The sequence below is a fragment of the Spinacia oleracea genome, chromosome 3 (assembly GCF_020520425.1).
Source record: "Spinacia oleracea cultivar Varoflay chromosome 3, BTI_SOV_V1, whole genome shotgun sequence".
Classification (NCBI taxonomy): domain Eukaryota; kingdom Viridiplantae; phylum Streptophyta; class Magnoliopsida; order Caryophyllales; family Amaranthaceae; genus Spinacia; species Spinacia oleracea.
Window position 1 is genome coordinate 153,741,367 of NC_079489.1, and position 15,443 is coordinate 153,756,809.

The 15,443-nt window shown below is 38.7% G+C and overlaps 1 protein-coding gene across 1 annotated transcript; it reads right to left on the minus strand.

Annotated features, from left to right (window-relative positions):
* Positions 1–5,663: 5,663 nt before the first annotated feature.
* LOC110800866 (uncharacterized) lies at positions 5,664–14,556 on the minus strand. Its single transcript, XM_022006191.2, has 8 exons — positions 14,026–14,556; positions 13,842–13,937; positions 11,911–12,021; positions 11,315–11,624; positions 10,106–10,196; positions 7,959–8,301; positions 7,134–7,282; positions 5,664–6,561 (listed from the first exon to the last, which is right to left on the minus strand). The coding sequence occupies exons 1-8, from the start codon at positions 14,326–14,328 to the stop codon at positions 6,042–6,044; spliced, it is 1,923 nt and encodes a 640-aa protein (XP_021861883.1). The 5' UTR covers positions 14,329–14,556; the 3' UTR covers positions 5,664–6,041.
* Positions 14,557–15,443: the final 887 nt, after the last annotated feature.

Below are 15,443 nucleotides of genomic sequence, written 5' to 3' on the forward strand. Positions count from 1 at the left end.
ATTGGGTTTAATCCATACAGATGTATGTGGACCAATGAGTACAAATGCTAGAGGTGGTTTCAGCTACTTTATCACTTTCACTGATGACTTCAGTAGATATGGTTATGTCTACCTAATGAAGCATAAGTCTGAATCCTTTGACAAATTCAAGGAATTTCAGAGTGAAGTAGAGAATCAATTAGGCAAGAAGATTAAGGCACTGCGGTCTGATAGAGGCGGTGAATATCTGAGCTATGAATTTGATGACCATCTGAAAGAATGTGGAATTCTATCAGAATTGACTCCTCCAGGAACACCACAATGGAACGGTGTGTCGGAACGGAGGAACAGAACCTTGCTAGACATGGTCAGGTCAATGATGGGTCAGGCCGAACTTCCATTAGAATTTTGGAGACATGCACTAAATACAGCTGCACTCACTATAAATAGAGCTCCGTCTAAAGCTGTCGAAAAGACTCCATACGAATTATGGTTTGGAAAGCCTCCAAATGTGTCTTTTCTTAAGATTTGGGGATGTGAAGTATACGTCAAACGATTAATTTCAGACAAACTTCATCCAAAATCTGACAAATGTATCCTTGTGGGCTATCCAAAGGAAACAAAGGGGTATTACTTCTACAATACATCTGAGAACAAGGTGTTTGTTGCTCGAGATGGTGTCTTTTTGGAGAAAGATCACATTTCCAAAATGACAAGTGGGAGAAAAGTAGACCTCGAAGAAATTCGAGTCGAACAACAAACTCTAGAGAATGCTCAAGATGACATTCAGGATGAAACTCAGAGATCTTTAGAAGAATCTGGTGAGAATCATGGTCAAACTAGAAATGTTACCCCGCGTAGATCGCAAAGATATAGATCTCAACCGGAAAGGTACTTAGGTATTTTGACGAACGAGAGCTATGACGTTCTATTACTTGAAAGTGATGAACCTGCGACTTACAAACAAGCTATGACGAGCCCTAGCTCCAAGCAATGGCAAGAAGCCATGCAATCTGAATTAGACTCCATGTCTGAAAACCAAGTATGGGATTTGGTCGATTTGCCAGATGGCTACCAAGCCATTGGAAGCAAATAGGTTTTCAAACTGAAAAAGGACAAGGATGGGAAACTTGAAGTTTTCAAAGCTAGATTGGTTGCAAAAGGTTACAGGCAAGCCCACGGTGTGGATTACGATGAAACCTTTTCACCAGTTGCAATGCTAAAGTCTATTCGGATAATGTTAGCAATCGCTGCATATTACGATTACGAAATATGGCAGATGGATGTCAAAACTGCTTTCTTAAACGGCGTTTTAACAGAAACTGTGTTTATAACACAGCCTGAAGGTTTTGAGGATCCAAAGAATGCTAAAAAGGTATGCAAGCTAAAGAAGTCAATCTACGGATTGAAGCAGGCATCCAGGAGCTGGAATATACGTTTTGATGAAGCAGTCAGTGACTTTGGTTTCATCAAGAACACAGACGAATCTTGTGTATACAAGAAGGTCAGTGGGAGCAAAATTGCTTTCCTAGTATTATATGTCGACGACATATTACTTATCGGAAATAACATTCCTATGTTGAACTCTGTCAAGATTTGGCTTGGGAAATGTTTTTCGATGAAAGATCTAGGAGAAGCACAGTACATATTGGGCATCAAGATTTACAGAGATAGATCTAAAAGGATGATTGGACTTAGTCAAAGCACTTATATCAATAAGGTGCTTGATAGGTTCAAGATGGAGGACTCCAAGCGAGGCTACCTACCCATGTCTCATGGAATGACTCTAAGCAAGACTCAGTGCCCAAAAACACTTGATGAGCGTAGACGAATGAATGGGATTCCATATGCATCATTGATTGGTTCAATAATGTATGCTATGATATGTACATGCCCGGATGTTGCGTATGCACTTAGTGCTACGAGCAGATACCAGTCAGACCCAGGGGAGGCGCATTGGACTGCTGCCAAGAATATTCTGAAGTACCTGAAAAGGCACAAAGATGACTTCCTGGTCTATGGTGGAGATGATGAATTAATTGTTAAAGGCTATACGGACGCTAGTTTCCAAACCGACAAAGATGATTTCAGATCACAGTCTGGGTTTGTCTTCTGCCTCAACGGAGGAGCAGTAAGCTGGAAAAGTGCTAAGCAAAGCACCATTGCGGATTCTACAACTGAAGCGGAGTACATTGCTGCACATGAAGCAGCAAAGGAAGCTATATGGCTAAGGAAGTTCATAGGTGAACTTGGTGTAGTCCCCTCCATTAAAGGACCAATAGCCCTGTATTGTGATAATAACGGAGCTATTGCACAGGCAAAGGAGCCTAGACACCACCAGAGAGTCAAGCATGTACTTCGTAGATTTCACCTTCTACGAGAGTTCGTTGAAAGAAAAGAAGTCGAGATAAGCAAAATTGGAACTGATGACAACATATCAGATCCATTGACTAAACCTCTGCCGCAGGCGAAGCACAACTCGCACACTGCAGCTATGGGAATCAAGCATATTGGAGAATGGCTTTGATGTCTCTGTTTAATGTTTTAAAGTTTTAGAGTTTAAATCTTTGTAAAACATTATTGGTTAATCATTCACAATAAATGAAGAGAATTCATTTTTCCATTTAATTTGTGGTTTATTAAATGATGAGTCTCTTCAATTTGACGATATATTCAAGATAGACTGTCAGGACCAGTCCTGTGACTAAGAAATGTCTATCAAGTGAACTTGAATGTCAAAGGTTGAAAATGGTCCCTAGTCGGAGTTTTCTATAAAATTGGACGCATAGAAAACGTTAGACGATTAGAATGCAAGATGACTAGTAGTTCTGTTTCTTGAACTATGTGGACATGGCAATGTCATAATCATTTGCATAGATACTTACTTTGTGAAGACTAGTATCGGACAAGACCTATGAAATTTTACTGTAAGAGATGAAAATCTGTCATAAGTAAATTTCAATAAAATTATTAGACACTAAATCCTCAATACCTGAGTGATTTGAGATTACTTGTTTGACAACTGGTTGCTTTGACGTTGACCAACCGTCGCACCGTAAAAGGAGGCTATAAAGGCAACGCTCAGGTAATCACCTATCAAACGAAGTCTAATCTCAAGATCGCAAGATTGGGATTGTCCTCCCATAAATCGGGATGAGATGCTTAAAAGTTGTACAAGGCCACTCGGAGAGCTAGAAACTGTGAAATGCATGGCCGTGCTCGGATGAATCATAGGCTATGATTATCTGTTTATTTGATCAGTTGAACTCTGAAACCGAGGAACACCTCTGGACATAATAAGGATGACAACTCTTACCTTATGTTCAAGAGCAAGCATCGAGCGACAAAGGAATTAGGAAATGCACACTTGTCCCTAAGGACAAGTGGGAGACTGAAGGAAATAATGCCCTTGGTCCAAGTATGCATTCAATGATAAGTCTAATAAATGCGGTTCGGTATTAATTAACAAGTTAATAATTCAGTGAGATCAAGTGAGCTGAATGCCTAGCTAGAGGCCGCTTCAGTTCAAGTGGAATTAATGATACTAATCCACAGCTTACTCTTGACTGAACCCGTAGGGTCACACAAATAGTACGTAAACGAATCAAGTATTTAATGGCATTAAATACTCCATCTATGGATATTCGGAATCGACGGATCTTGGTTTCAGTGTGAGCTGAGATCGTCACAAGCAAGAAATGAATACTCCGGAAACGATGATATTGCCGGAAACGGAAATATGGATCGTATCGGAAATTTAAATATTATTCAAGTCGTAGATGTTACCGGAAACGGAAACATGGTACGTATCGGAAAATATTATCGGAAATGGAAATATTGCCGGAATCGGAAATATTGCCGGAAACGGAAATATTGTCTGAATCGGAAATATTATCGGAAACGGAAAATAATTCCGGAAACGGAAATATTAAATATTTGTTCGAAACGGAAATTAATTCCGGAATCGGAAATGTTAAATATTATTCGTATCGGAAATGAATTCCGGAATCGGAAAATTAATCAGAAGCGCGTCGTACGAATTAGCATCGGACGAGTTTGCTAGACGAAGGCCCAGCACGAAGCCAGGCCCACGTCCAGCAAGGGAAACGCGCACCACAACACGCCAGCCCAAGGCTGCGCCAGGCCCACCGCAAGGCAGGCCCAGCGCGCGCCCAAGGCTGCGGCAGTCGTGGGCTGCGATGCTCGGGCTGTGCGCGCGCGCGCATGGCGCCCCTCGTGGGCTGCTGTGCGTGCGTGGGTGTTTGTGTTCACATACGAAACCTAAAACGTACAGGATTCGTTTAATGATTAAATTCCTAAATCTATTTGATAAATTAATTAAATAAGAGTTTCATTAGGATTCTAATTTAATTAATTCGTATCCTAATAGGATTCCAATTCTCTTTCCATACCCCTATAAATATGTGGCCTGGGTTCACAATTTATAACAAGTTTTCAAGTATTCAAAGTGAGTTTTTGAGAGAAAAATTCAGACACATTCCTTGCCTAAAAGTGCCGAAATTTTTAGTACCTTAAGGGCGATTCTAGTTGGTCAATCTTAAGGCGGATCCGGACGTGCTGTGGACTATCTGCGGAGGGACGACACTTGGAGTCCTAAAGACTTGTTCTTGTTCGGTTCGGGCGCAGCTAGGGAAGGCACACAACAAAGAGTATGTTTCTAAACTATGCTATATGATTATGTGTAAATAATATGTATTCCTGGCTAAATGGTTTTTCCGCATGATTTATGAATTGTCATATGTATCATAACCTAACACTTTGGGGGCAAAGGTGAAAAAGATCGACCTCAAAGCTCCTAAGCACGAGCCTAAACTGCATTACAAAAATAAATTGCAAATAATTTTAAACTACGTTTGGCTTGATCCAAAAAAGTAAAAAATAATCACTTTATTTGGTACGTAAGCATCTTGGATAATAAAAAAATTCAAGGCCGGTCACTGGATTTGGGTTACAAATGCTTGTTCAAGACCCAGAACTTTAGGGTTCCGATCGACCCAACGAGTTGAGAGATTTTAAAACGCACATTATATTTTCATAAATTTAGGTAATAAATACATAAAATACGGGCACAACTTGACAAATTTTCCTACACAAGTCAAATTCAAATATAAAATGACGTTTGATTCAAATTAAAATCATATTATACCCAACAATAGTAAAAACGTGTTTACTATGCTTAAAGTCATAATCTCATATGTTGCTATAAATACAATGATTTTCAATCGATCAGGTCAAGAATGAGTTCAGTCGGATTTTAACCCATTACTTTTCGGGTTTCTCGAGTTCAGATAAAATCGGATTACATGTCACAAAATTTTGTTCAAAACCCAGTATTTTCGGGTCGAGTTCGGGTCAATTTTCAAGTCAGGTCGATTTTTAACAGGTCCAACGTACGTGGATGTGTTAATGGGTGAGGGCACTATTGTCTATTATCTTCCTTCGCTTTGTCACATTTTCTTAATAAATGTGCCAAAATAAAGTGCAAAGAGAACAGAGTAAGTATGAACTCGTTGTGCACTTACTTATTGTGCACTTGTCCAAAAGCCTTCAACATAGTAGGGATCTAACCATATTCAAGAGATAGGAAACTCGCATATACAACACAAAATGGAACAGGTATAGAATTGCTACTACAGACTGGTAATAAAACTGCCACTGACCACTGACCACTGAATGAAATCTTCAACCATTCATAAACAATCAGGCACACCTCCATTTCCAATCAATTTCTTACATTACCCCAAAAATAGGAGGAATTTTTTTTGAACTTTGTAACAATGTCATGTCCCCTCATCAATTGGAATCTTATCCCACAAATCAACAATTAGCCATTTTGCTTCAAGCTTTCGCCGCCAATTGAAATATGAGAATCCACTCAAGGGTTCTTTTTTTTTACCTTGTCAAGTCAGATTTCAAAAGAATCTGTAACTCCCTAGTGAACAAATTTACAGCTACATGTATAACAATTCACCACCTCATTCAAAGAAATTACCCCTTATGATCAAAGGACAGGAATAATAGCAGTTAAGTAAGTAAAGTAATTAAGCAAGTTGCATACTTTCAGTAGCCAGCTTTATTCTCTGATGGTGCTCAGATACCTTGTAATCCACAATTTCCTTGAATAATTCCGAGTCCAACGCGCAATCTGGCCGCCCGTAAACAGCCGCTTGAACACTAGCCATGAGCTTCGCTATCTCACGGCCTGAAAACCCTTCTGTCTTCTTGGCAGCTTCACGAATAACTTCTTCGGAGAGATCTTTAACAGTTATACTTTGAGGTTTCTTTCTGATTTTAAATACCGGGCCCCACTTAGCGTTGGTGTTGGTGTCGCCATCAGAAAGGTATTTGTTCAAATAGAGGTTCAGCAGCTTGTACCGTTCCTCTTCCCCGGGAAGTGGAAATTCAATGACATCATCAATTCGGTCAGTGACAGCACTATCAAGATCACCTGGTCTGTTGGTGGCAAGTACGAGAACTATGTCTCTTGACTGATCTCCTGTCCGGAAAAGCAACGCATTGAGAGCACTTCGCTGAGCTTCACTCATATATGTGCTGTTTCGTCTACAGTAGAGCAGGAGAATATAAAACATCACACTTGGAGGAATCAAGAAAAAATCCTTTATTTTTCAATCATAGGTCATCTAAGGGTGCGTTCTATTCACCTGATTTAACACTTACTTTTCTGAACTTATCTTATCAACTTATCAAACTTATTTTAGTTATAAATTGTACTTGGTCAACCCTTAACTTGTCTTATTTGAACTTATCTGAACTTGACTTATCTGAACTTATTTTTCCTAAAATAAGTGGAAATAATGTGAACAAAAGAGAGCCTAAGTCATTTCTTTTTCGGTCATCTCTCAGACTCTCACTCTCCTCCCCAAGAACCAGAAGGAAAAGGTCGTGAATAAGTATGCCCTTCATGGAGGCACCCACTTAATCCATGCAGTATACAAGTCTACCCACTTCACCCATTCAGTATACAGGTCTTCCAGGTTGGATACTTCTAGAGTTATCTGCTTACATATTTCCATAAGCAATTTGTCGCTTTACCCGTTCTTGGGAATGGACATTATTCTACCAATTTTCTTGAACAACAAGTCACGAAGCAACAGAGACAAAGATTCACTTACTCACAAAGGAACGCATCAGCCTCATCAATGAAAAGTAACAACCCTTTCTTCGAAGTTTTAGCCCAGTCAAATATTTCATGGATCTTGGTAACAGCTTGTGGACCCAAAGGTGCAACATCTCCTCCAGTCATCATGGCATAATCTAACCCCTGTTCAATGCTTGAAGTTAAGATGGTGGATAAGTGAAATAATACTATCAAATGATTTCAAACATCATTGTGTAGAGGCATTACAGACTTGACTTTATCTTCCTCAACGTGGTAAAAGGAAACTCAAGCGGCTTAATAATAAACCACAAACAAAAATACGGTCCTGCCATCTTCTGGTATTAGTATCAAGTGTTCCATACAACCATTTGCCAGCCTTTAATGGTTATCCTAGTGATAAGACGTAAGCATCCAACAAATTTTCACACACTGACACACGTACATTTGCTAACCATGTTCTTAAAAGCATGATCTAACGCACATCACGCGCACGGCGCACACAGACAAACCATTGTCCCATAAATCGGGGGGAAAGAAGGGGGAGTGAGAGATAATTGAGACGTTAGTCTAGGGTCTGATATTGCACGAGAGAATGTGTTACATGTATAAAAGAAGAACCCCTCCACTAACAACAAATGCGCCTATATACATACAGATCATTTGGAACATCTGCCAGCATAATTTATAATTTTATATACACTACTGACACAGGCTCAAAATCGGAAGACCCAGCATGCTAGAAAATTCTATACGTACAGAGCATAACATAGACAAAAGGTATAGGCATATAGCTATTAGGACAAATAAACTTTCTTTGTATGTATGACACAAGACTTACCGACTTTCTGGCTATTTCTCTCGCGACCAGAGTTTTGCCTGTCCCTGGAGGCCCATAGAAAAGCATGTTACGAAAGGGTGCTTGGTGAGATTTGGTGTTAGCTGTAGCTCGTGCAAGTTGCTCAATTCTCCGCTGTAGTGATGGATGAAGAACAACATTTTCAAATCCAGATCTAACTGTTGAACCTTTGGCCGGTCCAGCAACTATAGCATTGTTGAACAGATTTTGCCTCCCTCGTGAAGCAAGTGCTGACCAGGGGAATTTGGACATTGATGACTCTCTGATCAAGGATGGTTGGCCTAGAATGCGATTGATGTAACCCCACGAAACTCTAGCACCTTCTCTGCAAAACCAATAGATGTTAAAAGGAAACCTCAAGCAGACCAATGAAGGCAGATAAGTTCACTTAACTTCAAAGTTGAAAACATCTTTTAGACCTTTATATTCTAATAGATAGTTTGACCAAATTCCAAACAATTATCCCTTCGCCTTGGGTGAACTATTCATCAGTAGAGGTTTCCTTTCTCTAAAAAGCTTCACATATTTCAGGCAAACAACTCTCTTTTATTTTCTTTTTTGACAGCTATAGCAAAACACAAGAAACAACAGTGGCCCATTCTTTCTTGATGGGCAAGATCATGGGCTTTAGAGACTTGTTCCCTACTTACTTTCAAACAAACAAAATAATCTAGGTTTAAAGCTAAATTTCTAATATCCAAAATAATGCTTGAGATATTGAGGGTAGCTGTCTAGCTGATGATGGATCTTTAATTGCTTCCACTGCCTCCTTGCAGTCCGACTTGATGATCACACTACGAGAGATCAAGGTTGCCTTTTGGATCCCCCACCATATTGCATAGCACTCGGCTTGTAGTGCTGTGTCTGCGAAGATCCTCATCAGGCAAACAACTATTAGTTGCTGATATTATTCACTTATTTCGGAGAGTGTCCATTACACACCCAGTCACCGTTCTTGGTATACGTACACCAGGCTATTTTCTAGGACTTTTTTGGAGCTCTAAATGAGCAAAAAGAAGCCTTGGGTGCATAGAGCTACTACACTGTGCTGTATAGTGGAAACTGTGCATATTCCTTGCACATATTTATCTGTTCTTACAAGTTACAACCAATATTGTTTTCTAAGTGATTTGCATAATACTCCTCAGAGCTTATATCCAACTCCAATGGGATAAAAGGCTCTCTATCTATTGACTTTAAAAATAACAAATTAAACTAAAAAGGTTCATTAAACAGTTTGTGTTTCATAGTGGTAATTAAGTGACAGGCCGTAGGAGTACATTAATTCAAGAGCCAAATGGAAACATTCTCTCTGCAAGGGCAAGCATAGAACTACATACAAAGATCCCCTTACCCCATCAGGAAAGGAGCCTCTTTAGATACACGGGTAATGTTAATGTTTAACATTGAAATATGTAATTTGATCATCATTAATACATTTTTCTGGAAAATAAACTTTGGTACAGTGATCAATCAGTAAGCATATATAGAAGCTGGGTCTAGAGCTGTATACACTGGACGCTCAAACTTGGGGGCTGAACAAATGGTAATTTTGAAAACTCAGACTCTAAAGTCATCGAAATGGTAATTTTAATTCCAGTAAATCAGTGACAGATGGTTTCGGACTAGTTAGAGGGTCAACAGGTCAAACTTTTCAGAAAATAATTTTTTTAAATTGAATTTTAAGGGGAGGTTTCCTTCCATAAAAGGAAAGCTTGCAAGTGGCTAGCCTTCTCTACTTTTCACACCACCAAGGAAGGTTTCATCATGGCACCACTTATTTCTTTGTATACAGGGAAAACATAGGTGTCTGACTATATGACTATCGACCACATACAGCAAGAAATCTGCCAGCCGCCTACAGAAGCTACTTGATATGCAAGGACATGTTAAATTAAGGTTCCCTTGAACATGTTGGAGATTCTATGGCCAAAATTCAATTAATCACAAACCATATAGAGCGTTATTATAGTGTTTCTATTCCCACAACTCCTTTATAAAGCAATAAATGAACCTAAGATCCTTTTGCAAGGAAACTTATGCATGAAAAGAATGGGATATGTTTTAAAAAAATCTGCCTGTACAAACAATTAGTAACATATATAAGTAGCAAGGTTAGAGGTAGATACCTAGTTGTGTAAACTCCTGCAGCAAGAGCAGTGACACCACCAACTGTCATAAATAGCTTACTCCTATCATTCAATAATTCCCTAAGACCCCCTGCGAAAGCAGTCAAAAATGTATGTAAGAAAATTATTGTAATTACAGCATATTAAATGAAAAAGGGCTAAACTATTCTAGAACAACATAAAAGGGACAGCCATAATCAGCCTTCAAGGGGAACTATATGGGAGCATGCCAAGCATCAGAATAACAAGATGAGGCAAGTTAATACCAGAAACTGGCAGCAAAAACATGCAATATCTGAAGTAACCCCCTTGCCCCCTTGGGGTGTAGATATTATCCCCTCTTTATTCATCCACTTGTAAAATAAAGCCCAAACCAAAAGCCTTGCATTATTAGAAATCCAATTTTCATCCAACTATTCAAGACAGTAGTCAATCACTCTATCATAACAAATGCATGAACTCATCACATTTTAGATGTAAATTGTAAATAAATTTCTGTTTCCGAGGAAAGAGAGAGCCCTCGAGCCATAGAAGTATAGAACAAATTTAAATGCCAAAATAGTTATTCAGCATAAAGAGAATCCTGTTATACTCCGTACAACACTACCCTAGTGATATTGAATTACATGCTACAAGCAGTTATTTTACTCAAGACAAATGCTACAATTTACACATCCACTAAATTGAGATAGGCTTCAAACATTATGTAATATATTGGCACTTTGATAGCCAAACCAAACAAACAAGTTCATTTTACGTCTATATTAGCTAAAATGAACTTTATTCTAAATTATCTCTAAATAATATAGACAAAATCATTACTTCCCACGTCTTATTGATGTCTAAAGCAACACACTTTGGCTAGGCATTCATTAAGATCCACCGGGATTTCAGCCTGACATGAACATGAAAGAATGCCACATAACTCACAAAGATTTTCAGACTGGGAAAGCAACATTTTAGGCTTACAAAAAAACAGAATTATTTAGGAACAACATCAGGAATATATATCTATACATTCCATCATAACAAGTAGACCATCCGCCAAAGCAGTACAATTCGCCCATTCCCACGTAAGAAAAATCCATGGCATATTTCAGGTTCACTCGGAGCTTTGGTAGGGAGATGGAGGGGAACATAATCCAATGGGCCAACTATTAGTGTCTGAAAATAATTCAAACAAAGCTGTTCATCAGTAGGAATAATTACCTTCAATATGACCAAAAGTTGTATTAATTGCTGCAAGCCACTTTTCTTTTTCGCCAGTCAACTTTTGTATGAGCACATTCCTGTTGTATTCCTCGGTCAGTTTTGTTTCATGAGCCCGTGCTTCAGCTTCTGCCATGGCCTTGACCCGTATAGTCTCCTGTTCAATTTTAGCTCTCTCTTGTTCGGTTTGGCGTAGTCGGTCCTGGATCTGCGCCTCCGTTTTCTGCCTTTCTTGTTCTTGACGTAGGGTAGATGCCTCTTGCATTTTTACCATATCAGCATTATTTCGCCTTTGAGTTTCGTGTTCTTGCTGCAAGTATTACGACTCTCCATTAAACTAAGTTTCGCCGTATAAATATATTTTTTTCTGATGGGCACATAATGCAGAAATTAATTGAAATTGCTCTGATTCAAGTAATAGGAATATATGATACAATTACAAACTGAGTAAAATATATCAAGATCCTATCCAGAAGAAATCAAGAACGGTAAGCAAGACACTAAAACAGTGCAGACAGACAAAGGATTAGCTGCAAGCCTGCAACGACATGTTTAATAATCTAATATTTACGCAAAAAAGAGAGTGCTTAATCCACCTGCATTCTTTTTCTGGCCATTTCATCTTCTTGTCGCTTTACTTGGGCAATCACCTTGGACTGTTCTTCGACCAATCTTCTTTGCTCTTCAGCCATATTTTGTTGTCCCTCCTGCCAAACAAGAGATTGTTCTGGTTAAGTATCTTGAAGCGAATAAAACATTTTTGTTGTATGGAAAAAATTTCGCTTCTACAGTTTATAAATACACAACTCGATAATAGTATACTACCTATGAAATTGACATATGGGTCGGAGCAACAGTCATGATAAATGTGCGAAATTTCTCCTCTCAAGGAAGCATAGAATTGGTGATAAAAAAGTTCCCTTTGGCGGCGTTGTAGAGGGAATAATGCTAAATAGCCTAATGTTAGAGACTTAGAGGTCAATAAGTGGAGCACCAAAAAAAATAAAGAAACTCAAACAGATGAAGCGATACATTGAGCAACAGATGAATCCATTAAGTGCTTTTTAAAGTAGCTGTAACACTAACACCTCCTATACTCCCCTGAGTCCCCTCCTAGAAGAACTCAACTGAGATAAAAGGAGGAAGTCAAGGCGAGAAGAATACCATCATACATTAATTCTAGTGTTCCACGGAATTTATGATGCAAGATAAAGCGACTGCCTTCACTCTCAAGTGTCAAAATTTGGAGATGAAGACACACGACTTTGCGATTAGATGGCATTACAAGAATAATCTACCATTCAAGACAGAACTAATAGCATGTGCTATTTTGTCTTCCTTATCTATTTTACATTTTCCAGAAAACCCTGAATCAAGTATTTCTCATGGCACATGAATTATGAACAAAATCCCGAGTCCCGTTGTATACTAATGTTTTGTTTAGATTGGAATGATACCAGCTCCAAAAATTAAAATCAATTGGCAACAACATATCTCCTAATAATTAATATGAAGTATCGAATGATACCACAATCTATACCCTGTTATTTAGGGATTGACAGCAAGTTTATTAAAATCGCGATTTAAATCGCTAAATCTTACGTTTTTACGATCCTACTCGGCCCAAAAGATCTAAATCGTACCTAGAATCGGAATAAAAAAAATCGCTTATAGAATCGTACAAAATCGGTAGAATCGTAGAATCGTACGATTTAACACGATTCTACCGATTTTGTTTGTAAGTGCTTTTTACTCAACTTTGGGCCATGCCCATAATCTATCATCCATTTGTTAACCCTAGGAACTCATTTGTTTACCCTAACCCTCATTTTCACACTCTACACACTCTCATTCCTTCCTCTCACGCACTCCTTCCTCTCGTTTTCTGCCACAGTCTCACTCCTCCGTTAACAATTTGCAAAAACCATTAATTTTTTCATCAATTTTCTGTTGTCTCCTCCATTAACGACATGCACGTTGTTCATAGATGAGTATAGCCTTTGTTTGAAAGTGCTTCGTCTTGTATTTTTCATATGTTTTATCATGTATTATCTACCCAAAAATGATTGAATTTGCCATTAGTTTTGTTACTCCGTATATAATATGCACGTTTTTTCCTTCTATAAAATATCGTAAACAAGTTAGAGTATCATTTATCGCCTATTACATAAGGAATTAGCTAAATAGTTTAATTCTTAGTGTTATTTATTTAAAAGATGGATAAATAATTTACACATTTGATTATAGAAGGGCATTTCTACAAAGTTTGTAGAATCTTACGATTTAACGATTGGATTTTACGATCCGATTTTGACAGGCCATTCCGATTTAAAGTAGAATCGCGATTTTTATAACCTTGATTGACAGCAAGAAATCCTATAAATAGAAGACACATTTCCAATCCATAACGAGTCTACTGGTTTCAAATTCCTACAATTACTTCACACATTGATTCTAAGCTATGCGGAGAAGAAGCTCGTGGTTTCAATTAAACAATACTTATTAAGAATTGGGGGAAGAAGCTCACAATGTCACGCTTAACTTGATGCACTTCCATCATTGCTTTATCAACCTCCACCTCAGCTAATCTCGTTTTCTCTTGCAACCTCATTACACGATGTAGCTACATTCAAACAACAAATTAATCACACAAACACAAAAATAAAATACGGAGTACAAATTAAAAAATTCAGTAACCTAAAAGTACCAACTTCTTTAGCATTCGGAGAACTGTTCAATTCACGGAGAGCTTTTGCGGCTTCCTCAAGTGCTTCAGGATTGAATCCAGATGAAATACCACTCGGTTCTTCGTCAGAGGAATTATTCGCCTTCGCCGGCGCCGGAGAAGATTTACCATCAGATTTGGAGACATTTTCCGGTGAGGAGCGAGAGTAAGAGAAAGGATTAAACCAAGACGATCCTTCGGCGTAAGAGGGATTTGATGCCGATGAAAAGCCGGCCGCCACCGCTGCCGCCGTCATGGTTGCGCAGGTGGATAGTTTTAGAGAAGACATTATTGAGGAGAGAGAAAGAGGAAAAGGAATTCGTAGGTTTTGGCGAAGATTGAAGAGGTTAAGAGAGAGATGGATAAGATGCCATTTTTGTTTGACTGTTGAAGGTTTAGGGTTTAAGGAACGGATTGAGGAAGAAGAAGAGATGCTGAAATGGTAGAACGTGGGACTTGGGGAAAAAGAAAGGGTAGACGGTGCAAAATTAGTTTCTCGTTCGAAATGACGTGGAGTGAGACTGTTAAAATGCGTACGCATTTGTTTGACGTCATCTACAAACTGTTGATAGCAAATTAGCAAGTCATACAAAATGAAATGGCGTTTTGTATGAGATTAAATGATTAATCATGAGTCTGAGAACTCTAAGTGTCCCGGGCGATGTCCCGGATAGTAGAAATATTGAACAATTAGATTATTATATAACTCGTTTTGAGTCTAATTTAATTTTTACATTACAATATCTTACTTTATTCCTGCTTGTAATACGTGTGAAGTATTTCCTAAATGGCGATTTGTTGATATCCTCTTTAGGTATGAATGATTGTTTCGGTTAGGACTTAGGATAGTGTTTGGGGATCTAAGGCTTAGATGAAAGAAGATATAATATGACAAGTCGACAATGGTTCGAAAATTAACATCGTCTCTAACCAGGTTTCTACATTAGACTCAAATGATCCGCCCCAAACACAAAATTAAATGAGTATAAATTGCCCTAATCATAGCCGACCAGTTTGAAATTTTAGATGTTCTCGAAAGTCGGAACCACATAATTCGACCCAAAGTTCCGTATCCGAATATAACTGTTGTGGGAGTTTTTCCTTGGATGATGACGAGGAGGTATCAGGTTCCACGTAGCGTTGAGTCCAGTCCATTGATTAGGTGGCATCCCAAAGGGGCGGCGGACCATTGATTAGGAGCCACGTGTCGCATACCATTGGTGCCACGTAGGTGGGGTATTTTTACCCACATCATTTGCCCCTCAAGAAGGGTAGTAGCGTAAAATAGTTCAGGTACTGCCTGTTCTTGATCGTTGATATCTTAATCAGACTCCTCGAAACGAGGAGGAGGTGCCACATGGCGACTTTCCCTATTCTTCCCTCCCTATATATATGTGAGGGGGT